The sequence below is a fragment of the Pyrus communis genome, chromosome 14 (assembly GCF_041283825.1).
Source record: "Pyrus communis isolate YQ-2024b chromosome 14, ASM4128382v1, whole genome shotgun sequence".
Classification (NCBI taxonomy): Eukaryota; Viridiplantae; Streptophyta; class Magnoliopsida; order Rosales; family Rosaceae; genus Pyrus; species Pyrus communis.
In genome coordinates, this window is record NC_142578.1 from 24,277,011 (window position 1) to 24,304,819 (window position 27,809).

Sequence of the window (27,809 nt, forward strand, 5' to 3'; positions counted from 1 at the left end):
GTATCGGATAGAGCGGGTAAATTTTATTCATGAAGAGCGAACTTTAGGTGAATCATAGCGTCGAAACACGCTAAACTTTGCACTCAAAATCCATCTGTAAACAGGTTGATTAAATCACAGAACTTTGAGAAAATTGCAGGATTCAACTGTAACCAAACCAGAAAATTACTAGGTAATCTGACCAACTATGCTGTTTAAAAATCATACAAGCAAGCCTAGACAAGAAGGAACAACGATTCAGTTACAATTTACAAACCACAATTCTGTAGTCGGGAAAATTGCAGACAGCTACCTAAGATATATCAGCTCATAGTTTCACGGACCACGCATAGAAAGCCGCAATTCTAGCGCAGAAAATAATAGACTCCGAATGCTGCCAGCAGTTGTTTCCCAAAAATGTCATCCTAGGCGGGTAAACACAGTGCTTCCACGTTATTTACCACCGGACTCAATTCCACTATAAGCCGCCACGACTAAATATACCAACGGAGATCAAATCACCCAGAAAAGCAATATGGTTTCCTATCAACGAACCTCCGTACAAATGCCTCAGATATGCGCCCATCAGACTCCTCCATTTTCTTCACAAGCGGAGGGGTTAAGAGTAGGCGGTGGAACAGGACTAAATCCATTAGTCTTAATAGATCCTGGAGGCCCTTCTCTTGGTGTTGTAATACTTGTGGGATCAGAGATTCCAGCAGCAGGGTCTTCAGCAATTACTTCCTCTTGTAGCATTTCCATTTGCCGTTGTGATGGCACATCACCTTTGCAGTACCTGTGCCACATGCTCCTGTATGCTGACTCCAGCCCAGAGGTAAACTTTGGTCCGTCACAGACAGGCGACCTGGCCATAAGGTCCCGGAGACCCATTCTCAAATTCGAAAGCGCTGTTACGTCAGAGGCCAGCTGCACTGCCAACTGGACATATTCATCCTCATTTTTTGCAATCAGATTTCCCAACCCTGTATTTAGTCCACTTTAATCAGTTAGGTTCTATCAGCAGTAAAACAATGATCAATTCATTGGCAAGGACACATGCAGACATAAAAGTAAGACGTGCACATCCATCAAAAGTTTGATATTGAAGGAATTGATTTCTAAACTGATACATCTATTTACCTAGTCAAGTTTGGAGAATGTTTACAAACTTTGTGCCTTTAACAGTGAGATTTGATCTCAGGTGTCCTCAAGCTTGTGACACATACTCTCTTCTTAGCCATATATGAGATTTAAACCAACAGATGCAACCAACAATAAGGGAAATAAAGCAAAAGGTATCTTAGGAGCAACCATGCAAGGTACACCAGATAGACATTGAAAAAAAAAGGAGGAAAAAAATCACTTACCTACTTTGCTGAGAATACTAACACCAACGTTGTGCGCATGTACTGAACCAGCCATAGTAACACACGGGACTCCCATATATAAGGATTCACATGTTGTGGTTGTTCCAGCATATGGAAAAGTATCCAAACTACATATAGAGAAGGTAACTTTGGTTAGAACCTCCAAACAAGATCCAACAGTAACAAGTGAAACCCTTCCTAAAATGTGCCGCCAGCAGGTCCAACATAAGTGAATCCGGTGAGACTTTATTGCATGCACATCAGATATTCTGAAATGGTTTCTAATTTCTACAAAGCATCACACGTTTCTCTATTCACATTATGGTTCTCGAATTATTTTCAGGTCAACTTAACTGTTTTTGTGTTCTTTCCTTTAGCTTATTTAGAGTGACTACAAAAAATAGATCAACTGATCTTTACTAGTCAAAGATCAATTCTCTTGTTTGCCTGAGTAAAAATTACTTCATATGTTCATTTTCGTTTTGCTACTCAATCTTTCTAATTCAAGAATCCAGAGGAGATGAAACCACACATCAGATAATTGCTCCCCTTGATCATCCAAGAGAGATAAATAGACAAGAAATATAAACAAACTTTGACACTAGTCACACTACTGTCCTTCCCAATGTAAGACAAAATATCTCAAATTTACCTAATGTCCATGAGAGAATAGGCTTGCATATGATCGTAGTTGAGTAAAATTAGAGGCAGAAGATCAACACGTAGTGGTTCCAACCCCAGCTGCTCCAATGTTGAAAGAAATCTCTCTCTCACACTATCACAACTAAAAGGCTTACACTTCACCACGAGGCGAGAATTTGGAATTGCAGAAAGAATTCTTGCCCAAACTTGTAGCACTTTTGGAGTGATCTAATAAGGGCGAAGAAAAGAGGAGCGAGACAAAACATTATACAAATGTAAACCTATTTTTTTGGTAAGAAACGAGTTTTATAATATGATAAGTGATCAGAATGCTTATGATTGTAGCTATATGCTTGATTACAAGAACAAAAGAAACCTAACTAATACCTTTGCCAGATTATTAAAGCTTCCAAAAGTAACAAAGCCATTGGAAAGAGCAGGAGTGGGCATAACAGGCCCAGCCTCAGGGGAAGGTGTATAACACAGGAAGCAATTGGGTAATCGAACTAAGTCCTCAACATGCCTGACCAAAAAAATAGACAAAGTTACTAGAAAGTACGGTACTACCTACTCTATCAGATACTCATCCTTGAAACCAGAAGAAAAAGAGTAATTATCATAGAACTAAATAGGACTAGACTTACGTCTGCTTTGAATCAGGTGGATCCGCCAGAGAATCTGTGATTCTATAATCAATCGCCGGCAAACCAGTTGTGTTTGGGTAGCCAATCCAGGTCACCTGTAAATCCAGAAATAGAAGGTTAGCTACTTAAAGAACACAATCCCGTAAACAGTGAGTGTGGCACATGAAAATGAAAGGACAAATTTAATGGGAGGCCCACAGTTATATTAGGCTTCAATATATAAAGCAACTCACGATGCTTTGAAAGTTGCCCAATAAACAGGAAAATTGCAACTGCCTATTCCAGGACATTCTCTTTTAAATTCCTCAACTTTCAGATTTGATGAGGCCAAAAGGAAAAAAAAATAAAGATTTGCAACATATTATAAAATATGTTGTATATTATACTATAAGTCTATAAGACAAACGTCGACAAAGAAAAATACTCAGAAAACGAAAACAAGAATGTTTAAAGCCAACTGCCTGAGAAAATTAGAACAACTTTCAACATACCTGAACAGGTGAGGGCCTGCATGCCATTGTTCCCAATTTATTGTTTGCAGTATGGCCAGTAAGTTCCACCAAGATATCAACCTTATCTTCTCTAATTATGCTTGCAACCTTCTTTTCATCAATCCCATATATATCTCTCCAAATCCCACCCTTTTTCAAGACTTTCTCCCGAAACCTAATAGTCTTGGCATCTGCCTGTGACATTATATAAAAGTCAATTCCAAATTGTATCTAGGATAGAAATACTTTAGTATCTGATCTTATAGAAAATGACAAGTTATTAACTTTATAACTGCATTGAAATTAAATATATAAAAAAAGATGATTTCGAGAGAACATGTGAACTTATGACCAACTGAGAATTAACTAAGCAATTTTATAGTGGGTCTATTTGGTTAGGGGACAGAGAAGAAATGAAGACAGGAGACGAGGAAAACTAAACTAAGAGCATAGGTACGATGACAAGTTTCATTAAACATATGGTTTTCAAAAATGTGTTATAATCAGAACTGAAAGCAAAGAGAGTATAATTCTGGCAAATGCTGCAGATGAAAAAGTAAGACATGGTTTACAGGAAGCATAAACTTTAAACATAAAATGGATAACTAACATGGATGAATGTAAAAATAAAATAAGAAAATCAATACCTTCACTACTGCAGAATACACAACCACCTTGTACTTTGTGTATTCATGATGGGCAAGCGGAGCTTCTATAAAATATGAAACAGAATGAGTAAAATAATCAGGAGACACATATCCAATGATGAGGGGTCGTTCTGGATCTTTAGGATTGTCCCATGAAGTGTACTGTGGATATAACCTCATAAAGCGCCTACCCCAGTCCCTGCATGCAAATAAATTCAACTAAGCATCAACAAATCTACAACTCCCAATTTTGAGGTTAAACACTGCTCTGAAATTGGTAAGCAGAACATAAAAAAGAATATATAAACACCAATAAGAAAACTGCAATTGTCGATAAAATACTAGGCAAAACATTTATAATGTATCTTTATCATAAAGGTAATGTTAAATTACAAAATGGCTATACAACTAGCTTTAAATGTACCAATGTTTTTATCAATTTTTTTTCTCTTTATATGAAGTTTATTACATTCACTGAATAAAGAGAAAGAAAAGTAATCATGCAAAGTTAAAGAGGAATTAGTTGAGACCTGTGAGCGACAAAAAGTTTATCATCATGTCCTTCATTTATGTAGTTCATCGCAAGCAATCGATTCTGCAAGAAAATGGTCAGGCAAATAGAGATTAAAAGTTAAAACCAATACTTGCAAAGAGTTTCTTCTGTAGGATAGATCAAGAAGCAGCAACAATAAATAAATAAATACTCATTTAGCTGCTTCCTAAAACTACAACCAAGTTATCTTTATATGTTACAGAATTTCATAGATGAGAGGTAAGTTCTTGTTGGAAACCAAGGAAGAAGCTGTGAAGGTGCATAAGCTCAGCAGAAAATCAGTATACCATAACATTCAAGGAATTGGCAAGAAAATATAACATGTTAGATGAAATTTTAAGATAAGTACAACTTGCTCCATCCAGTACTCATCTAAGTTGTAATAAATTAATAATCATTATATGTCAAATATCAAGTGAGATATGTCAAATATCAAGTGATGAACAAGAGTTATGGTTTAAAAATCGCCAACTAGCAGCTCTAACAAATACAAACCCTACTTAGCTACAGGAAATATCTTAGCCAAGCTATCAAGTTTAGGCACCACCAGTTGTTAGAAAGATTAAAAACTCAAATGAAAATGATACAGTAATCTAGTAAAGCCCATACTAAACTTTGTTTCCCTGGTGTCTGCCCGAGAGAGAGAGAGAGAGAGAGAGAGAGAGAGAGAGCGACAGAGACATGGTTAAGCTAAAGCATGGATATATGTTTGCTTCCTAAACACCTTGAATAGCATTTTGAGACTATCAGTCAAGCCATTCTGTGTGACAATGCCAAATAACTTTTGTACATATTGGGAAAGATTTGTAATCCACGAAGTTTTTGAAAAACTGATTTGCCTTACACCTGTGATAATAATTGCGCACACAGTAGACAATTACTTACTGCTAATAAACCAAGGGCATTGAAGACGTTTCCAAGGGAGAACAACTGTCATGTTATATTTAGACATTTGCATTCAGTAAACAATGGAAACATATCGTAAATTAATGGCTGTTACCCTGCCCCCCGGGGGCCCCGGGGGGGGTTCTGTGTGGTGGGTGTGGGATGATGCCACTATAGTTTTGACAATTTTCGGTGACAGTAATGTTACAGGTATAACCCAAAAGACAAAAAAAAAAAAAAAAAAAAAAAAAGAAATACTTTGCACTCTTGTGAGTAAATCCCATGAGAGTCTAAGAGTATTAATACCTGGCCTGCATTTCGGGAATCGGGATCTATTTTGAGGCATTCCTCATATGCACCAATGGCGAGAGTAATATTTCCAGCATCGCGGTAGAGAACCCCTGTACATAAACAATCAAGAAAAATGAATACAGAACAAAATTCAAACAAAATTAATTTTAGCAAAATGAAGCACAACCCACCACAACGGAACAAGTATATGTGAAGTTGTCAACTGCAGAAATTTTGTTACGAAAAAATTTTAAGAGAAAGAGAGCAACCTAAGTTATTGTATGCTTCTGCATATGTGGGATTTGCAACTATAGCTTTGTCAATCATGTTTGCAGCAGCATCCATTTTACCCTGCCAATAGCCAAAAGGGCAGTCAGCGACTATTTGATGTGTAGCCATTCTAGAGTCTGGCATATTAAAGGGTTTGAAATTAAACCTGGACAGTGTAGACAACACCAAGATTGTTCAACGATTGTGAGAAGTTTGGTTTGATTGACAAAGCCATCTGCAGTTTGAGAATAAACGGGATGATGGTAATGTCATTCAATCAGTATTTTAGAAGGGAAAAAAAGGAATGTTTTTGTACAAGTATCAAAAATTGCCTGATAACACTCTACTGCTTTATCAAGGTTGTCTCGATCTTTGTATATTACTCCCAAATTATTGCATGCTTCTGCACAGTGGGGATTGAAGTGGAAAGCAAGTTCATAGAACACAATTGCCTGCATAAACAGAAATTCAATACCCACACAATGTAGAACTGACTAAACCATAAAGAAAATACATCCAAATGAGAGTTCTCCTTTACAAAAAAACACTTACCATGTCAAACTTAAGCATTTCACCATAAGCAACCCCAAGATTGTACATAGCATCAGCATAATGCCAGTTATAATACAAAGCCTTCTTGTAATAGGATATGCCTTGATCAATGTCTCCTTCCAATTTAACCTAAACAGACATGTTGCTGAATCCAAAATCAGATGTAGAAAATTGGAAATACGTAATGAGAAAACAGAAATATAAAAATTGCAAGAAAATGAGCTAGAAGTGTTTTCGTCTACATAAAACGAAAATGGATAGACCAAACGGATGATGAAAGATTCTAGAGAAGAAAAACATGTGGGCTCATTGCAGTTAATACTTACCATATCATGTTTATCTCACACAAAATAAATACAATACTCGGGTTTCACCACAAAGATTTCGTCACGGATGCTACTCATTAAGTTAATTTAGTAAAAAAGAGTCAGTTAAAAATGTTGAAGCAAATATATGATGAGATTGCCAGAGTATAGACAACCTTTCAGTTGTGGAAATTTAGCAACCACAAACATGGGTAAATGAAATTTATGAGCAACAAATAAAGCATGTCTGCATTTTCAACAGCATTTTCTTTAAATAGAAACACCAAAATGTTAGGACTTCTATACACTGTACAAAATGCTTAAATGATTTTCAATATCTAATATCTCTTATATCTTTGTCAAATACATATAATTAGTACTCATTGAAAAAACAATACGCATGGTTATAAGTTTACAACCTATGTGTGAGTATATCTTGGGATTGGCAAACTTATTTGTCTTACAGAACAGTTTTATCATTGAGGATTGAGGATTGATTAAATTCATTTCGGTGAACATTTCTTTTGGTGTAATCTTAGCACAAAAATGTCGGGAGCACCTACACTAGTGACAAGGTAAGTGTAATAAATTCGACACCACCCTCTAGGACACAAATTCTCTTCGGACCTTGGCACAATAAAAATCGTCCACTTCTTAACCAAACCAATCATTAGCAAATAAACCCAACAAAACAATGATGAACACACAGAAAAAATTAGGTAGCAAAACCAAAACGGAAGTTCTAGAATAAAACACATAAGAGTAATATAGTCGATTACAACAAGACAAAATATCAAAAAGGGAAGAATCCAAAATGAAAACAGAATGAACATCACCTTTGTTCCTAAATCTGTTAATGCTATTGCCATATTATTCTTTGCAATCTCAAAGTTTGGCGAAACAGCAAGACACCTGGTATAGCATAGCAACCAACCAAGAATGGCATCAGCATAGATCATCAAACGAATTTACAGTGTATATATATATATGAGTTAAGATCCGGGGAGACAAGCTTTTGACACACATTTTTGTTCATGTTTTAGTGGAGCCCACTCCATAATGTTTAACGGTTTGAACCGTCTATCTTTTAGGTCTTCCTTGAAAGATCATGTCTACCAAAAATCACCCCGATCCGAAACCATATGACCCTTGGATAAAATGTAGTGCTTCTTTGTATAACCGTATTCGTCCAATTTCTTCACTACAACGTCTTAATGGTTTTGGATTTGTCTAATTTTTTGCAAGGATGATCTATGAATGATGTATTTAAATATAGACGGTTCGAATTGTTTAAATACATTATGGTGGGCCCCACAAAAACATGTGTCAAAAGGCGTGTCCAAAATGTGCATCCCAGATCCTAAACCATATACATAAGCCCCAATTTAGACTGATAAGTAGAATGCAAACAGTAGCCTACCTCTCGTAGCAAGCAATAGCAGATTCCAAGTCACCACGATTTTTGTAAATGACACCCATGTTGCAATATGCTTCAGCATACATCGGCCTCTCCAATGCAGCCTTCTCATAGCAAGTAAGGGCCATGTCAAATTGCATCATTTCAGAGTAGACAACGCCAAGGTTATAATAAGCAGGCTGCGTTTCCAGAGTGAGGTAAGTATACAAATTTGTAAGAACAGTAAACAAGAATAATAAAGGTTACAAAAGGGAAAGGAGAATATTAAATTACAGCATAGTGCGGATCTGTCTTCAAAGCTTCATAATACTTCTGCAGTCCCTCTTGAGTATTTCCGGCGAGCTTTAAGCTTGTTCCAAGATCGGTTAACACAATGGCTAAGCATTCTGCAGCGGGTTTGTAGAACTGGTCTGCTTTCAGAGCTTTTTGATAAGACTGTTCCATGAAAAAGGTGAATAGTAACTGGTAAAATGTCAAAATTTTAATCATGATTAATCAATCATCAAAGCACAAAAAGTAATAGAAAACATATTGTATCTTTCCTTTTCCATAGAAATAGAAAGTTAAGTAACAGGATCAGACCTCAGCAGCCTCCCTTAGACGGCCCTCTTCTTTGTACAAAATTCCACAATGCGTGTGAGCACATGCATTCTGTGGGTCCAACCTGATGGCTTCTGCGAAACTGTCAAAAGCGAGCCTTCCCACATTCTTCATCTGCAAGCATATTCCTTTTCCAATATGAGCTTCCACATTTCCGGGATCTTTCTCCAACACAGTCTCGTAAAGACTCAGAGCATCAGCAAACTTGTTCCTCGAACGAAGAATGTTGGCATAAGAAAGAGCACCTTTCACTTCAAACATTTTCCCTGCCGGAGTTCCGGCAACCATAGAACCACTGGTACTGGGCGAAGGCTGCGAACCATTCAAGAATCCATTCTCTCCAGCCGGCTCTCCATTTCTTACATTACCAACATCCTTCTCCGTCCATGCCATTTGCGTATCGATAAAGGCTCCCTCTTTTATGGAGCAAAACCAACCTACATACAAATTCGACATAAATTTTGGTTCTAACAACAAACTTGAAATTCAGCACACATAAAAATTTAACATAAGCCAATCCAAAATCCAAGACATTGAAAAATCAGGACAATGCTGACTTGGACAGAGGCTCGAGAATCGAGTCTCGTGACTAAGTTAGATAGCCATGTAGCAGCATTACTATCAAAACAAGTCCCTGCAAAACCTAATTAACTATCCTAAACACCTCCATTACTCACAATTCCAAACCCTAATTACATTAGGGCGATCACAGTAAAGCCACTCTACTGAAACCAACCGATCATTAAGCAATCAACCAAACCCTAATACAGCGGGATCACATACCGATAACAAGACGCGGTTTTCGATAACAAAAACACGATAACAAACTGAAAACAGGGGATTAAAGAAGAAATAAAAAGAGTGGGAAAAAAAATAAAAAGACGGGAAATTGGGATTTTTGAAGCGTACAGTTGGAGGCGGAGGAGCTCCCGTTGTGCCGAACGGCGAGAGATCAACGGTTGAGATTAGGCCACGGCTATGGCGTCCGGCCAAAGCACTCAGAGCTCCATGGTAAATTACCACTTTTAGCTAGACAGAGAGGGGGAAGGAGGCAGAGGGGTTTTACCGTTTTATGGTGTTACGAGAGTAAAAAGTAGAGAAACCCTGCGTCGGCCTCTCGGGCTCTCTTCGGACACACAGCTCGAATTGAATGTGTCCCAGAAAACCCAGAAGGAGACGAAGGAGGTGGGGGGGGGGGGAAGAGAGAGGGAGAGACGGAGAGGGAAGTGTGTGTCCCGTTAACGTTTGTGTGTCTTTATCTTTAACCCTGTTTTTGATCGGTAATTGCATTTATACCAGTGTGCTACAAGTGAGTCTTGACGCTGCGCAAAACACAAATGACTCGGCGACTCGGTTTGAATTACGGGCAGTGTCATTGTCGGCAAGCCCCAAAAAGCCCTGGGCGGAGTGCGAGCTTTTGGTTGTCTTCCATAGGGGCTACTGTGAACAAGCTCTATGGGCATAATTGGTATTTTGCATATTAATTCCGACGAATATTTATCCATAAAGAAAAAGAAAAAGAAAACTTACGCGGATAAAAAAAGCAAAAGAGGGTTACCTTACATCATAGAAATCGTAAATCACGTATTTATCTTTAAAAAAAAAAAATTCACCAAAATGACCTTGATAAGTATCGTATTTGTGTGTCAAACAGTCGAGACTCAGTTGTATTAATAACGTGATTGGTAATGTAATGCACAAACTAGGATTTGAATAGTTTTGTTTGAAAAATAAAGAAAAAGAAAAAAGAGAAGTCTTCAAAATCTTGTTAGATTGAGTGCGCTTGGCTACTCTTCTCCATTGTGGTAAGGGTAGTGTTTTTTATACACATATTTTTACTTCTCACACACTTCTCTGAATTTCTGACTGTCGGATCTAATGAATTGACAAAAATCAATGGTCAAAAGTTAACAAGGGTGTGAGAGAGGTAAAAATTGGTGTGTGAATAGAACTATTCTTGTAGCCAATGTACTCCGGGTGTATGGTATAATTGGTATTTTCTCCAATTACTCCAAATATTATTGTAAAGAGAAAAAGAAAAGGAATTCTAAGCAAACAAAGAAAACAAATGTTATGTGTGCGTGAAAGAAACTTTACGTGATGCAGAGTGTCGCTCACATATTTATCTTAAAAAGAAGCGAAATCTACTAAAAAATGAAACACTAATGTATGCATATTACATTTGTCTACGAGACACTAAATTACAATTGTAACAAGAGCGTAATATGCGTGTATAAGTGAGTCACACTTGTATTAGTAACGTAATTGATAATGTGATACACGAATAAAGGTTTGAATGTTTTATTGGAAGAAAGAAAGAAACAAATCTTCTAAAATTTTCACATGCAATTATATTGGTTCAGTCGCTATTTTTGCCCTAATCAATTGCCTTTGGAATGATAGAATTGATAACGGAGGAGGTGCAAGTAAAAACACTACTTTTGGTAATGGGGAATGGAAATCATGTGATGATGCTACCTACAATCAACATCTGGTCGAAGTCAGTTGATTAGAAAACTTTTCGTTGCCTTGCTAATCAGGCTTAATGCATTAATATTGTTACCTTGACAAGTCGTGATCGTTAAGCGTTAAGAAACGCTAAGCGTGTGCAGGCAGTTGTCGCTAAAACAACTCTCTCAAACGTTCACCATTTTACATAAGCATGTGCTTAATTCGTCATATATGTGTTTGATCTCACTTTTAAAAATTCATCAAGAACATTGAATTGTCAATTTTTTTTTTGTTATATAAATGATAATGATGAAGAATTAGGCGAGTCAAACTAATCTCAGGCCTGATTATCGAACCACAAAAGTAGCCTTACTCTCTAACACGCATAAATTGGTCAGAAAGAACCAAAACCCGGGACTTAGCCATTAACTACAAAAGTAGGTTACTTTCTTTCCGTTTAGAATGAACAGAAAGGGCTAACTTCCCGATAAAAAAGGCTAATTATTGGATACTTTTTTAGGCGTTTCGGATCAAGGGGGATGGTTGCCCATATGTTGCAGGGTCATACAACATCAATGTGTGTGTCAACATCAATGTGTGTGTCAATATCACATTATTGGGCATGTTGTATAGAACCATTTGATTTGGGGAGTAGGAAAATGAAATAATAGAGACACACCCCAAAAATGAAGAGAGAGAAGACAAAGGAAGCCATTTAATTGGAAGTTAGAGAGATTAAATAATAAAAATTTTGTTTGTGTCAGTCATCCACAAGAGATTGCTTTTATCATTCCTTACTAGTTAAGTTATAAAAAGTACGAAAGAGTCACTTAGAATAAAATGACTGAAAACACTTTTGATAAAAGCATTTTTAGAACCAATCCTAAGTAAAAATGCAAATGAACTTCAAGTATTTTTAAAATGACTGTAAAAAGCACATAACTGGTTCTTCTTCCAAAATATGTTTCAAGTGATTTTTGAACTAAAAGATATTTTCGCTAAAAACAGTTTTAGTTATTTTAAAAGTACTTATAAACAAGTATGATTCTCCATATGTTCCAAGCTTGAGCTAAATGGGATTGAGAATTTGAAATCTGTGATTCATGGAAGAACCAATAGGCTCACATTATTCATGGAACAAGACACTAAAAATTGGGTGAAGCGGGGGTCAAGGCCCAAACAAAAGAGACACAAAAAATGGGTTCGAGAGGCATATCTTACCTCCTAATTTTCTTGGCTACTTTGGATGAGCAAAATGGACTTGTATATATTGCCTGGAGAATATACAATTTTATTTGTAATGATTTTACAAAGACGGGTCAGCGGTGCACCGTTAATTACAGTGTTACTGTCCTCAAATAAAACGTTTCGATGTAATTAGAAGTGAACTATTTAATATAAGATAATTTGTGAATACTTAATACCACTTACTACGACTCAATAATTAGAGTTTACATAAACAACTTGGTTTGATATCATATTAACGTTTTGAAGTGAAGAGTCCGCGGTCTCCTATTAATCACACTGATATAGTTTTGCAACTCAATCACTTTTACAATTCAGTAAGTGTTGGATTTAAAAAAATAAATTCAGTGAATCTAATCATTGTTCAATAATGAATGAGTTACGTGAGTTTACTATTTATATTACATGAATATGTTGTGTAAGAGAGATAAATATCTCACTGACCAACCAGCAGTAGTATTACAATAAGCCTAATTAACTAACTTCATCTGTGGACTTATGAGTAGGAAAATCAACGGCTTAGATTCCTTAATAGTATACACTTTCGTGAAATAATTTCGAATAATACTTGCGTTGCCTTGTGGGGGAATGCATTATGCACTTACCTACCTTTCACAAATAACGTATTTTAGTCGTATAAACTTCATAATCAAACTCGTTCATCTTCTTAATCTTCATTTGAAGATCATTTCTATAAAAAAAATATTCAAATCAAATATCGTTTAATATTTAAAAATATATCAACTAAATTGACGATTCATCTTAAATATGTTACTTGATACTCACATCGTCAATTTTTTCCATATATTTGGATGATTAAACGATTTTCGATTTGAATGAGTTTTTATAGAGATGATTTCAAATGAAGATTAAGAAGTTGAACAGTTCTGACTTCCGATTAAGAAATTTAAATAATAATATACGATATTCAAACTAAGTGGGAATGTCTATGGAGGAACGCAAGTATTATCAAAAACTTTATCATGGAGGCTTCAATACTTAGAAGTGCAAAAAAATAATATAGGTTGTAATTTGTTGGTAAGATTATAGATGACACACCCCGACCTGGAATGTCCACCTGGATTCTGAATCGAGCTGTGCTGGTCGACACCCGGAGGGTGACGAAGCCATAAAGTGTAGTGAAAAATGTGAATAAATTTAAACCTAAAAGTGCCTAAATATAAGAGTGTGCTGTGAGTGGGAATGAACTCATTTCACACTTGATTTCGGAGCATAAATACAGTACATTAAGATAGAGTGAGAACTATACCATCGAAGGTAATCGTCTACACCAAGCTTGCCAAGAATCCTCGTTGACATGTGAGCCCAACACTAAAACCTGGAGGGGCGAAAACCAAGGGTGAGTGGGCCTAGAAACAAATCTTTGTAAAAACCTTTTCGAAAACATAATAACTCCTCGCTATAAAACAAGTATGGTTTTCAAAATATACATACTACGTATAGTAAGAAAATACTTACCGTAGCCTGCAAAATCTCAAGAATTCATTATGGCACAATATCTCATAAATAAGGGCATGACATCCATAATTACAAAATCTTGCATAAACAACATATCATATCGGGTGCTCATCAACACATGCTGACACACGAGTTCATGCAGAGGTATTCTGACAGGAATAGAACTGGGTGTAATAATGATATACGCTCTAGTACTACAATCATGTGAAGACTGGCGCTATGCGCAGCACATACGAGTTGGAGTTGCCTATGGCAACCTGTACAACAGGACTGGCACCTACAATGGATCCAAAGTGAGCGTACAGTGTGATGTGCACATATACGGGAAAGCATGGCCCTGACCTGGGCGAGTACAAACACCGGTGCAACAAATGATGAGCAAATAACATAAATGTAGTCATGCCATAATGATTCAATAATTCTAGTCATCATAATATTATTCATAGTCATAATTTTAGCTAAGGCATCCCGTAACATTCATAATGATTCCTAATTCTATTTGTTACATCATTTCCGATCAATATTAATTTAACTATGGCATTCATATAGAAAATTCATTATTAGATGTATGTATGGAAACTAAACATGTATAAATGTATATATATCAAAGAAAGACCCATTCATAGATCATGTCATTGAGTCGAACCTATTCGAACTAGAATAGCCGAAGTCACCGATAATAATTGCATCTAAGCATAATATTAGGACCCATTAGTAAAACTCCACTAAAACAGTTAAATTTGGAAAAACGGAGTGCGAATTTGGAATCAAAGCTTCGAAATACGCTAAGTAAGGTCCACAACCCTATACAAGTCAATATGGAACATCCGCCCATGGATTTCCGATCCGTAACTTCCCAAAGTCCACACTACGCTTCTAAAACAACATACTAAAACTTCTTTACGATCCAACGGTCAGATCTCCGTCAATTGCTAGAATTAGTTGTTATCAACATTTGTTTTACAAACTTAGAAATTCAATTTGGGAAGATCCGTACGTCGGATTCCCAATCTGTCAGTTCCTATGATCCTCAAATATTACGTACTATAATGTATTAAGGTTTGGTGACGATCCAATGGTCGGATCGTTGGATCATAAAATGGTCAAATGGCGTAGTAATCCATATTAGGTTTAAACCATCGAACTATAACAAACGGTTATCAAATTGAAATTAGAGCATCGAATTTAACTTAAAAAGGCAACGTCGGCCCATTAACCACGCGCTGCCACACGTGGTCGTCAGCTAACCCAACTCGCTGGAAAATTGAACAACTTCAAAAATTCCCAAATTTTGCAAGAATGAAGATCTCAATGAGAGGAACAACTTTCATATATGGGCTGAAATCCAATTCGGCCAGGAAGTGGCCTGAAAATGCCTTGATCCGTCGAAAACCCTTGAAATGGGTGTTCTTGATTCGGTGCCTAAACGAAATCCGACGCCTCATCCCATGCTTGGGCCTTGTTCCTGGCATTGTGGGAAGTCTATTAGGGGTAGTGGTTGACGGAGTTTGCTTCAAGAATGGCAGACTCTGCCACCATGAAGCTCGCGGCTCCCGCTCAATTTTTCTCGAAACTGAGGTGAAACTCCATCGGGTTTGGATGGAACATGGAATTAGAAGTGATGCGATGATGATGGTAGGAGATAAAGGCCTTGAATTGCTTGAAAATTTGACCAAATTTCGTTGGAAAAATGCCATAAAATCCAGGTAAAAAATGGGTCGAAGGGATTTGGTTGGGGCTGGGTCTCTCATTTCCCTCCTGTTCTCTCTTTTCTGATTGGTTCCCTCACTTCCCTCTCTCATCCTCATTGGCCGCCCTTTTCCCTTCATTTCTTTCCTGATTGGGCAAACCGTTCCCCACCATCTCTCATTTCTTCCTCCTCTCATCCATCCCTCTCTCTCATTTCTCTGCTCCACTCTTCATCACAACTGTCCACGTGGCTCAATCAAATTGCTCAAGAAAATCTGGAATCTTCCAAAGTGAAGGTTAAATTTACTAAAATGCCCCCGACTTTAAATGTTAATAACTCTTTCGTTATAGCTCCAAATTACGTTCTGTTTACGCCCACATGTTCATAGCGACAAATACTACGAGGATACACCAAGAAAACGGATCTTACGTGACACGACAAAGCGGTCAACAAAAATCAACGCCTTTACCTCAAGGGCATTTTCGTAATTTCACTCATTTAAAATCAATAAAATCGTAAAGTTAGGGATGAGTTGTCACAATAGACACCATTATTATGAAAAAAAAAATAATTATTTCATTTAGCAAAGATGCCTTATTTAAGTTTTGTTTTTTTGTTTTTTTGTTTTTTTTTTTTTTTACCAACAACTGGCATTCACGATATTACTTTAAACTTACAATTCACACACCCTTCTAATTTTCGACTATCAGATAAGATGAATTGAAAAAAATCAACGGATAAAAATTAACAAGGGATGTGTAAAAAGTAAAATAGGATGTATAAGAAGTAAAATGAGATGTATGGATAGCACACCATTTTCTTTATTAAAAAAAACAGAAACAGGTGCTAGCTTCACTAGTACCATTCTATAATCTAGAGCCCAATGATCATGGAGCATTTGCAAATTGCAATAAACATTGGTGTATCCGCCTTTCTGCCACCTTAAAAATATCTAACCATTAGTCCTTTCTCCTTTTTATGTACCCGGTACTAAGGAACCCATGCCAAAGGAAAGACCCTAGAGAAACACAAAACACTAGCTTCCAACAACGTAGCTCTCGAAACATTTAAATCATACAAGTACAATTGGGCCAACCTAAAAAGTATCTTCAATATTTTTTTATCGAAGGATTTTGACTGTATAGCATATGACTATAGTTGTTCCTTATACCTAACAAAAGTGAAATTTACTTGTTCTATATACCTAACTAAAGTGAAATTATTGTATTAATAGTCAATGGGGCTAAGCAACACTAGTATTTTTTTAATACAAGTTAATGGAGGAGGATGAATTAATCGAATACAGATTTGGAGTGCATCACTAAGGAGTTATTGTTTTTTACATGGTGAGCTGAGACCGTCATTTTTACCGTACAAACGTAATAATGTAAATTATTCATTCTCTTTCTCATTATCTAATGATGATCTTTAGAAAAAATTATTTAATTTGAAGATTGCTTAGTTATTCATATGTACCAAACAAATCTACAATTATGATAACAAGTAGTATCTTTATGATTAACGGCCAACTTGTTTGATTCATATGAGTGACTAAACGGTCTTCAAATTAAATGAAGTAGTCTAGTGTTGATCTTTAGTTGATGATGACGAAAATAAACAGGTCGAATTATGATGTTTAATACAATTAATTGAAGTCACGTCGTCATGTAAGGAGTCAAACAATGACACATGCTTGAAAGTGTCGCAATTAAGTAGTTGGGGGTAGTATATGAAAATATATATGTTACATTAAAAGGTTAGGAAGAGTTAATGAAAACCAACCTTCTACGCTTGTGGCCGTGCCGATTGACCGTTAGTTTCACGCCCTCACCTTCCATTCTCTTGTTTTGTTTACTGCAGGCTATCTATCTATCTCCCACCACTTAAAAGAAAAGAAACTATTTGCCATATATAAATATATCTCAACTTCCATATAGCAACACCAATACAGCTCAATCTCCCGTCTCCCTAGCTAGTTAACTTTCCTCTTATATGTGCATGTCTTGCTCCGGACCACAAGCAGTTTCCCAAAACTGCTACTGAAACTTCTATCGAGCAATGTAAGTCTCTCTCTCTCTCTCTCTCTCTCTCTCTCTCTCTCTCTCTCTCTCTACCATCTTATGAAGAGGAAGAATTCTCATCATATTCATCAAGTGAGATGCATGGTAGGTAGGGGATTTCAGTTTGGAGTCAAAGAGTACTTGTATGATTCCGTTTTTGTGCAATATAGTGGTTAACCGTTGTGTTAGGAGTTCATTAGTTAATGCAGTGAGTATATGAAGCTACCCAGAAACGCAGGGTTCGAGGAGGCCAACAAATTAGCTTAATATAATTTAGAGATTTTTATAATCAACTATCTATGATTAGGTAGAGAAGATATGTTGATTAGGTAGAGAAAGATCACCTTCTTTATCTTTTTTTTTTTTTTTTTCAATTTTAATAACCCTTAGCTGATTATACTAGCTTAAGAATTAGCAACATTTTTTCATTTTTTTCAACATATGTATTTTTATTTATATATTTCATGAATAATTGATATATATATATATATTCATATCCATTCACGAGCGAGCATATATAATATACATGGTTAGATGCAATCTGTAGAGTAGTTAGTGCGTTACGGTAATTAACAAAAATATCGTTGCAAAGGAAACACTCTTTAGTTAAGGAGGTACCCTCCGCATCATTTCATACTTTAATAAGTAGTGGAAACTTTATAGAAAAATAGAATTTTATTGGGAAGATTTAATTAAATCCTGAGTTTGACAAATTTTTTTGACAAAATAGTGGTTGACTTACTTTTGGATTAGTTTCCAAGCAAACGTAAATTTGTTTAGAATATATTGGTGTGCTATTTACCTCTTTTTAATGAGAAAGTTTATTTTGTCAATGAGACATATGTAATATATTACGTGTTTTTATATAAGTCTTGAAAAATTATATTTTTTAAGTTATTAATTTTTTAAAACATATATCTCGTTATTTGTATAATAATATGTAATGTATCATCTCGTATTTCAGTCACATTAAAAAATCTATCATTTTTAATGCACACTTCTCTCTCAGAAATTTGCCACGTGTTTCATGACTTAATTATGGTTAGCTTTTTGTTTTACTTTTGCACTTTCTAAATTTCTTTATTTCTTTGATTCTTTTCGCAAAACGAGGTTTTGCTTGTCTTTTTACTTCTTCTTATTCATGAGTACGGATCTTTGACAGATTTTCTTTAGAAAAATATTATGAATCCGTATATAATATATGTTCATTTTACATTAAAAATTATTTTAAATATTTTTATTTAAAATTAAATAAAAATAATTGTACCATATACAATCATCGGATACTATTGATGAATTCTCGTAATCCTCACCGAAGAATCTAGAAAGAATAGGATTATTCGGTCCTTTCCTCTTCAGGCCTTCGCTCCCGAAGCAACGATTACAAAAAAAAAAAAAAAAAAAAAAAAAATCTGGTGGGAAGGTATTAAAAGAATTAGATAGATGTTGAGAGCCTTGTCCCACTCTCCCTCTCTCTTGCCTAATCTATTTCTCTGTCTGCAAGTTTTGGAGCTCAGAAACGCAACAATGGCCCCGGGGTTGATACAGACGGCATTAGCTACGGCGGCATCTCGTTACGTTTGCTTACGGGTCATGGCTTCATCAAGGTTCTGAACGAAGAGAACGAAGAAAGGTGCGAAGTAACAGAGGGTTGTGGCGGCGGTGGCGCTGGTGAGGTGGGTGTTTGTCGCCGTTGCCGGAGATTGGGTGATGGTGTGGTGGTGTCTGTTGGGTCGAAGAGAAAGGAAGGGGAGGGAGGGTATTTCTTGGGGTTGGGTTGGGGATAAGCTTGGAACACGCGGCAGACTATTAGAATGGAGGTGAATATTCACCAGGTTAGTGGTGGTGAGGAAAGGAGTTAGATCCTCTCCGGATCCCCATATTTGGAATATCAATTAACAATCATAATTTTTTTTTTTATGTTTTTATGTAAATTGAGATTATTTTATTTTAAAAAAATATAAAAAATATATAATTATGATCGCACAATTTTTAATAAATGGTTAGCATTAGTTGATCTCCAAGATCTCCAATGAGGAGATCTGGAAAGAATCTAATTTCGTGAGGAAAAATGGTTACAATGGGAATATGCTAAAATATTATTTTGACATGTTAGTCAAAATGATTAGTGAGATTATAACTCCTCACTATGGTTTCTAAAGTTTAAAATTAATGAAATTGATCATTGAAATTGTCCACCATAAATTATTTTGATTATTATGTAAAAATCTTCGTTAAATTGAAGAAATTTTTAGATCTCAATGCTACGTAAAATAGATGTAAGTGTTGAAGTTAAATCTTTAAATCTCAGGCTACATTAAATTAATTAAATCTACTTGTAGTATACTAGGTTAAAGCTAGATGATTTAGGAGTAATATATACTAGACACAGGCAATATTATTGGCAGCTTTCTTGGCTTTGTTAGGCAAAAAGCGTGACAATAATTCAAAGCTTTAACATGCATTCAGGGCTTCAAATAATTAAATTAATACTTGTTCAATGTCGTACTTTAATCAACTCTAAAATTTGGATTTACCTCTCATGCAGCTATAGGGAATTAAAAATCAAATTCCAACTCCAAGCATGCAAAGTCCAGCAGAGAAAAAAGCAGGCGTCCACACCTACGTAAGTCAATGGCCAATCTCCTCCTTAGCATGGTCAGTCCGCCATGACAAACCTTCACGCCTAGCCATTGGCAGCTTCATTGAGGACTACAGCAACAAGGTTGAACTAGTCCAGTTCAACCGTGACACATCTGACTTCGCCACCGATAGCCGCCTCATTTTCGACCACCCTTACGCACCAACCAACCTCATGTTTTTCCCCTCTGAGGACACCGCGAATCCTGATCTAATCGCCACGTCCGGTGACTACTTAAGGCTATGGGAGATCCATGATGATAGGATTGAGCTCAAGTCTCTTCTGAATAGCAACATGAGTAGTGAGTTTAATTCGGCTATAACGTCTTTTGATTGGGCTGAGTTTGACACTAGGCGTGTGGCTACGTCGAGTGTGGACACTACATGCACGATTTGGGACATTGAGAGGGAAGTTGTGGATACTCAGTTGGTGGCTCATGACAAAGAAGTGTATGACATTTCTTGGGGTGGCTTCAATGTGTTTGCTTCAGCTTCTGGTGATGGCACTGTCAGGGTGTTTGATTTGAGAAACAAAGAGAGGTAATGGTTAATTTTCACCTTTTAATTTTTTTTATGGGAGTAGCTATTAGCACTTCAAAAAAAAAAAAAAAAAAAAAAAAAACAATCATCATGCGCACTTGTCCGTAGTAAAATAATAAGGAATGGATGAGCGTAGATGAACTTTTTTTAGTGCTAAACAATTCTATTCTTTATAGTCTTGCGTTCTTTAGAGAGATCATTTTCTTCTGTTTGTTTGAGCAAGTTCAACATATTTTCCTTTCGACTGCATACGGAGTAACCCAAGGTTTAAGAAACTAATATTTGGAAAAGTTTTAAAATAAAACTATATCACTATAGCAATCTTCTCAGATTGCATTATTATTATAGTAAATCGACAATATCGACATTGGTACTTTATTTATGTGATATCAAGACAATCTAATTATTTGTTAATATGGAAAATTTCGAGAGATATGGTTATTTGATAATATTGTTACAGTAATAGACTAATTTATAGTGTCATTTGAGTTCATTTCCCTTTAGCATTTGGTAGCTCAAGATACTTATATATGCTTCGTGTATCTTGTGACCCAAGGCATATTTTCTTAACCCATCTTCAACAGGTCTACCATAGTTTATGAAAACCCTACTCAAGAAAGATCTTTGTTGAGGCTAGAATGGAACAAACATGACCCAAGATTCATTGCCACAGTTGGAATGGACAGCAACAAAGTGGTGATATTGGACATCAGATTTCCCACATCACCTCTGATAGAGCTCAAAAAACATGGTGCCAGTGTGAATGCCATTTCATGGTCTCCAGGGAAAGGACACCAATTGTGTTCGGTGAGTGATGATTCAAGGGCTCTGATTTGGGATGTGGTGAGACATGGATTTCAGTCCAATGGCGGCGGCGATGCGGAGCCGGATATGTGGTATGGAACGGCAGCTCAGATTAATCAAGTGCGTTGGTCTGCTTTAGAGTTGAACTGGATTGGTATTGGCTTTTTGAACAAATTGCAGCTCTTGAAGGTTTAATTAGAATATTTACGGAAATATATTTAATGTATCACTTGCAACTCCATATGCTAAATGTAGAGTTTTGTAATTAAGAGAAAAGGGAATGGGGAGTTGTCTGTGAGATGAATCCCAAATGTCAGTGTCATGACTAAGAGTAAATTTGTTGTGTGATCCATGTATATATGTTAGGATTTGAGGACACGCTTTTGACACATGTTTTTGTGTAATTCACTTTGTAATATATTTCAATGATTCAACCATCTATTTTATGTCTTAACCTAAAGATCATGTCTACCAAAATTATCTTTGTTCGTCAAATTTATTCACTACAAATGAATGTCTTAATGGTATTGGATTCGTCTAATGTTTAGCAATGATGATTTATGAATGATGTACTTAAATATAGAAGGTTTGCGTAGTTGAAACACATAGGAAGTTGAATCTACAAAATGAATGTCAAAAGCGTGTGTCCCCGAATTGTAATTATAATATATATAGAGTCTGAAACACACATCATGCAACCATGTAATTAAGGGATGAGCATTGTAGAAGAAAAGAATATTCTCTTATTGTAGGCCATATGCTCATATGCTAACTTGGAAAATTTAGAAGAGGAAGGAAATATTTGGATTCGTTGCCTTTTGTTTCTTCATTTGATGTGTTAGTTTTCTGGTGGAGGTTGGTGCTTACAAAATTTGCAAACTAAATTAGAAACCTTGAAAGATTTACATCAATCTTTTTTCTGATTTTCGAATGACCAATGCATATCATTATGATTTGAGGTGAACTTGATGCATATCTAGTACGATGGAGAAAGAGGAGTCGTGCTACAACTCCCAGTCTCGCAACGGGGAGGAAAAGGGTTGCCTAATCACACAAGGAGCATTAAGAACCTAGAAAGAAGAGGCAAACACCACCAAAATACTCTATATGCATACCAAAAAAGAGAGGGGAGAAGAGGAAACCCATTAAAAATTACAAAACTGAAGGACATGGTAGTCCATCACAAAAGAGGACCATCGCCCTTGAGGGAGGAGGCATAGTTGGCCAACTCATAAAGCGCACCCTTGAATTGGTTAAAGCTGCATCAACATAGACTGCTCAATTGAAAGATCTCGAAGACCAATCACTTTGAACGAAACATACTAGCTTTCCAACGAATAGCAATAATAATGGGATAAATTCTCCAAGTAGCTATTTAGATGTTGCCAAACAACACACTGCTTTTTTATAAAAACGCGAAACAAGTACCATTGACAAAAACAATATTGAGTAAAAACGCTTTATAGAGGTATATTTTGAATTCAAACGAGCGGACGTTACAGTAGGATTTGGATCCTCTCCTTGGGCTCAGGAGAGGATCCTCCTGACCAAGAACTGTGGGCCGTTGAATTTTCATTCAACGGTTATAATTATTATAATATTAAAAAAACTTTCATATTTATAGCCGTTGAATGAAAATCTAATGGCCCACAGCCCTTGATAAGGAGGATCCTCTCCTTGGGTACAGGAGAGGATCCAAATCCGTTACAGTATTTACTGCAGCTAAACTTTTACCCGGCAAAAAGAAGGAGACTCCACTTTCTTTATTATTTATTTTGTTTTATTTTATAATTTTGGGCCTCGACTCCTGAAACCGAAGACCGGTACCTTTCACCTCTGCAAATTTTGGAGCTCATCGTTTTGCTTCTTTGGTCGCGATTCGCGAATACGAAGCTTCCTCCGTCACTAGCCTCTCTTCTCTTCCATGGCGATGACCATTGAAGGTACAATTCTTAACCCACTCTGTTCATTTTTTTCCCTCGATTATTTACAATAATTTTGCTTTTGGCTGGATGAAGATAAATACGCACAATTTCGTTGAATAATATTAAAATTCTACTATTTTTTTATTTGTTATATATGTCCAATTCCTCTGAAAACGTTGGAGAAGTGGAATCGAGTGGGCTTGATAGCTGAACATTTTGGAATTGTGCTAAAATTAATTAGGGTTTCATATAGTTGATCATATTTTATGATTCGAAAACACCCAATTTCGAGTGCTTCTCAGTTTAATTAAAATTTTGTGATTACTAAAATTCTGCAATTCTCTGAATTTTGCTCATTTGTATTTTTGATGTCTTATCGGAAGTAGTTAATGTTATCAATTAGATTTTAGTTTTAACTTACTAATGTGGAAGCGTAATGGGAAGCTTGGATTTCCATCATGATCACTATATGAAAATTAGGGGCTTTAGTTCACAAAATTTGAAGGGTTGCGTTGCTCGCTCCTACTTGTCATACGCTGCGAGCATGACGTCCTTCAAATATATATAAGTCATGCAATTGTGTTTTTTGTTCTGTCTTCGTTCATTCTTTGATGAGATTGAGTACTAATACTTTTTTGTTTTGGTGCATTGTTCCTCCCCGTATTGCTGATGGTTCGTGTTCTTTGCAGTGTAAGTAGGAATTTGGTTATGTAAATTTATCCATGTTATGAAGCTACATTTCTGAAGTGAACTTCTTGGTGTACAGGCTTGCAGGACTTGCTTTTATGTTTTCAGCAAGCATCTTGTTACAAATCCTGGTATTTGTCTTTTATTTATATTATTATTTATTTTTTAATCGCTCGACTGGTTGTGAGCTTGTGGTTATTACATGCTCTAAATTGTTTTAAAAGGTGTTTGCCTTGTACTCCAGCCTACAGATATATGCGTCTGTTCAATTGCAGTTATAACCTAGTATTCTGTTATGTCATCCATACTCTTCCTTAAAAATATGCTGGATGCATGAAGAATAAGGGGCGCGCACACACACACACTTGGGTTTATCTTTGTGAATCATCTTACTTTATGAATTCAGAAGCGGTGTGCTTGTTTTTAACTGAACTTCTCTTATAATGCGGGTCATTATGCAGTTGGCATATTACTGTTCACATTTTTTAGTAACCCACTTTAGAAGAAAAGTTAAGCTAGAATCTGGGACACTTCCCTAAAAGAAATTTAGGGATAGGATTCATTTTAAGGAGTATTCTCCTTGTTACCTTTTCACTTTAGAGTTGGGAGGATTTTTGTAGATTTATTCCCTGGTTTGTTTAATGATGTCGAAGTAGTAAGAGGCCATTTGTGCATTGATATTTTATTACAGCAATCAATAATTCTTGTGTGGGTTAGATTTTCTTTCTCTTCTTTTTCTTTTGTTGATATAGATGGCCTTTGTAGCTGGTTACCATGACAAATTTATAGAACCCTAGCGCCTGGGTGTTGTTGAAGCTGCCTTTCCTTCTGAAAAGGGCTATTATATCGCTTGCTGTATTAATAATAATGCTTGGTGATATATCACCAGATTAAGGAAGGAAATGGTTTTGAACTTAACCGCCAATTGGATCTGAAATGTCTTATATGCTTACCGTTTACTGTTTGTTATTATGATTATGTCTTCTAATGTGTGGCAGGCTTGTGCATTATACAACAATTGGTGGCCGATGTTATCCGGTGAGAGTAGTTAATATAAGTTGTTTATTCTACTTGGTATTTAGGTTCTTTGAGTATCAAGGGATGTGAATTTTGATTATTCTTGTAGCTCTGATGTACGTGCTGGTACCCATGCCTTGCTTATTCTTTGGTGGCGGTTCTACTCAGGTTTTATTTGCGAGGGAAAGCGATGGGTGAGTCTTTTTGAGCTCTTATGTAACAAAATTTTCTTCCTTAATGTAACCCTCATATGTAATATGCCCTGTACTAATAACTTTCTTTACCTTATAGATAGCTCATAGTTATACTGCCATGATACTTGTGTGTCATGGACCAATTTATTTGTCCGCGCGTTTGGCGGAACTCACAACCAGATCTAACCAGGTTTTTTCTGCCCATTGCCATGCGTGGATGATTCATGAAGATAACACAAGTATAGCTCATTCTAGAAATCTGAGGGAAATATAGCTCATTCTAGAAGTTTGATTTATAGATAAGTAGAACAAAGCATAAAAGTACATATTGAAATATTGTTGAAAGGAGGGCCAATTCATAAAGATCAAAGGAAAACTAATGAAAAAGGCTTGAAAACTTTGAGTTTTAATGAAAAGGACAAAATAAAGGGTGAAGTGAATAGTATCAGGATTGACTTTTTAATGTAAATATGTGGTTTTTCGTTAAAGTGACCCGTACCTGGAGCTTTTAGTTGTGATGTTTACCCTCCGTATAAGCTGTAACCAATAGCCCATGGAACTTGTGCCACTGGTAAACTGCCCTTACAAAGAATCTCTATTAGCCAAAGTCACATTAACTCCTTCTCGTTTTTCTCTTTGTATTGCAGGTGGATAAATGCTGCTAAATTTTTGACTGGTGCATCAACTGTTGGGAGCATAGCCATTCCCATCATTCTTAGGCACGCTCATATGATTGAGACACCTGCTATGTGGATTGAATTCTTTTCATTCTTCATATTTGTCTGTACTGTCATGTGTTTCCACCGGGCTAGTCTCGAAGACGAGTGGTGATTAGCACTAAAAAAAGCTAGGCTCTTATCTAATGACTCGTAATTGTTGGGGCCACCAATGATGTAATATAATTTAACAACTACAAGAAGTGTGATAACGCATGCAACGGGAAATGAACGGAGCCTTTCCCACTTTGTAGATGTGATCTCTGTGTATGTTCGAAGACCTTTTTTGTCAATCAATTTGTATACGTTGTTCAAAGGTATCTTGATCTGTTTTGCCTTTTACTTGATTTGGCAAGGGCTTTAGTTTCTTGTTTTGTGTATTTGATCGTCTATGGAAGTTAGGTTTGCTATTCAATATAATTTACTTGTGATATTGATCTTGAGTACGTGATTTCACACTTGTTTCTCTTTCCGCCCTCCACGTCTTGTTTATCATTTGATTCTTCTTTGATTTATACAATTCTGAAGTCGGGAAACAAAGGGGCCACCGGTACTATAATTTGATGGTATTTCTCTTCTTTTGTAAGTAACAGGTCTGACATTTGAATTTTATGAAAGACGAGTTTGTATCAAATTATTACTAGCACTATTATTTCTTATTTTGAAAGTGAGTTATTAGGTTCGATTCTTGCCAAAGACGAATTTGAACTACATTATTGCTAGCTCATTGTGAGGTTAAGCCCATCTTCTCCCTCTTAGTGTAGATAATACCACTTGTTAAAAAGTGTAGCTTAGCTCCACTCATACCATTTCATTCACAAAGCATCCGCTTGAGTATTTTAACTTTACGAAGAAGTTTTTGGGGCTGACCTAGATTGGGCCGTAGGTTGGTTGACATCATGGGCCTATTTGTAGGTCTTCCCACATGCAAAGGACCAAGAATACCAAGGTCCTTGTCTCTCTGCTACCAACGTGATTTATTACATAAAAAGAGTAAAGATTGATTCATGGCTAGAAAAATCAAAAACTTCAGACTCTTCTCGTTTTCTTTTACTTATTTGTCATTTAATTTCTTCTCAATTGGTACTTATAGAGTCTAAATTGAGAGAGAGAGAGAGAGAGAGAGAGAGAGAGAGAGAGTTGTCTTAGTGGCGCTAATACAGTTTCCGAAAAAATTAAAGGTTTTTTTAATTTTATTTTAGCTAAAATGATTTATTTATGAGATTGACATACTTCCTTATTTTGGTCTTTGATATTTAAAATCAATAGAAGTGGTCTCTAAAATTGTCTACCGTCCATCATTTTGGTCACTTTTGTGAAAAATCTCCGTTAGATTGAGAATATTTTTGTCAATTCAACCTTTCCACATGAGTTGGTGGTTTCTTCAATTTAATTGAGATTTTTCATAGAATGACCAAAATAATTGAAGGTGGACTATCTAAGGTATAACTTCTATTGATTTAAATTTTAAGAACCAAAGTGAATAGTGACATCAATCTTAAGGATCATTTTGGCTAAAAAGTCAAAATTAAAATACATACACGGAATGCCAATAAGAAATATATACAAGTCCATCACCTAAAATGAATTACTAAAAGTAGTTATAATTGCAAGGGTTTGCACTTTCATTTTATTTTTATTTTTTAACAAATGATAGTATCTACACAAAACAGAAGGAGATGGACTTAACCTCACAATGAGCTAGTAATAATGTGGTT

At 36.1% G+C, this 27,809-nt stretch overlaps 3 protein-coding genes across 8 annotated transcripts; 2 read left to right on the forward strand and 1 right to left on the reverse strand.

Annotated features, from left to right (window-relative positions):
* Positions 1-141: 141 nt before the first annotated feature.
* LOC137712713 (putative UDP-N-acetylglucosamine--peptide N-acetylglucosaminyltransferase SPINDLY) lies at positions 142-10,033 on the reverse strand. 2 transcript variants are annotated; one of them, XM_068451850.2, is made up of 18 exons: positions 9,553-10,033; positions 8,626-9,080; positions 8,317-8,478; positions 8,047-8,222; positions 7,463-7,538; positions 6,322-6,450; positions 6,102-6,221; positions 5,936-6,004; positions 5,769-5,850; positions 5,515-5,609; positions 4,301-4,365; positions 3,771-3,969; positions 3,124-3,318; positions 2,633-2,727; positions 2,376-2,511; positions 1,999-2,216; positions 1,347-1,474; positions 142-962 (listed from the first exon to the last, which is right to left on the reverse strand). In XM_068451850.2, exons 2-18 carry the CDS (start codon positions 9,034-9,036, stop codon positions 565-567), a joined length of 2,754 nt encoding a protein of 917 aa, XP_068307951.2. In that variant the 5' UTR covers positions 9,037-9,080; positions 9,553-10,033; the 3' UTR covers positions 142-564. The 2 variants fall into 2 exon arrangements, with proteins under 2 accessions (XP_068307951.2, XP_088539856.1); XM_088683730.1 differs by having other exon boundaries at positions 801-962; positions 1,351-1,474.
* A 7,385-nt stretch (positions 10,034-17,418) lies between these two features.
* On the forward strand, positions 17,419-22,012 carry LOC137713520 (WD repeat-containing protein LWD2). Of its 4 annotated transcripts, none has more exons than XM_068452827.2 (4): positions 17,419-17,568; positions 19,073-19,403; positions 20,117-20,748; positions 21,333-22,012. In XM_068452827.2, the coding sequence occupies exons 3-4, from the start codon at positions 20,153-20,155 to the stop codon at positions 21,745-21,747; spliced, it is 1,011 nt and encodes a 336-aa protein (XP_068308928.2). In that variant the 5' UTR covers positions 17,419-17,568; positions 19,073-19,403; positions 20,117-20,152; the 3' UTR covers positions 21,748-22,012. The 4 variants fall into 4 exon arrangements, with proteins under 4 accessions (XP_068308928.2, XP_068308927.2, XP_068308930.2 ...); XM_068452826.2 differs by having other exon boundaries at positions 17,422-17,568; positions 18,928-19,403; XM_068452829.2 differs by having other exon boundaries at positions 17,422-17,568; positions 18,928-19,388.
* Positions 22,013-23,317: 1,305 nt separating this feature from the next.
* On the forward strand, positions 23,318-26,411 carry LOC137712916 (vacuolar protein sorting-associated protein 55 homolog). 2 transcript variants are annotated; one of them, XM_088684843.1, is made up of 5 exons: positions 23,318-23,495; positions 24,244-24,295; positions 25,163-25,202; positions 25,291-25,375; positions 26,023-26,411. In XM_088684843.1, exons 2-5 carry the CDS (start codon positions 24,263-24,265, stop codon positions 26,204-26,206), a joined length of 342 nt encoding a protein of 113 aa, XP_088540969.1. In that variant the 5' UTR covers positions 23,318-23,495; positions 24,244-24,262; the 3' UTR covers positions 26,207-26,411. The 2 variants fall into 2 exon arrangements, with proteins under 2 accessions (XP_088540969.1, XP_068308218.1); XM_068452117.2 differs by having other exon boundaries at positions 23,355-23,495; positions 24,167-24,295.
* Positions 26,412-27,809: the final 1,398 nt, after the last annotated feature.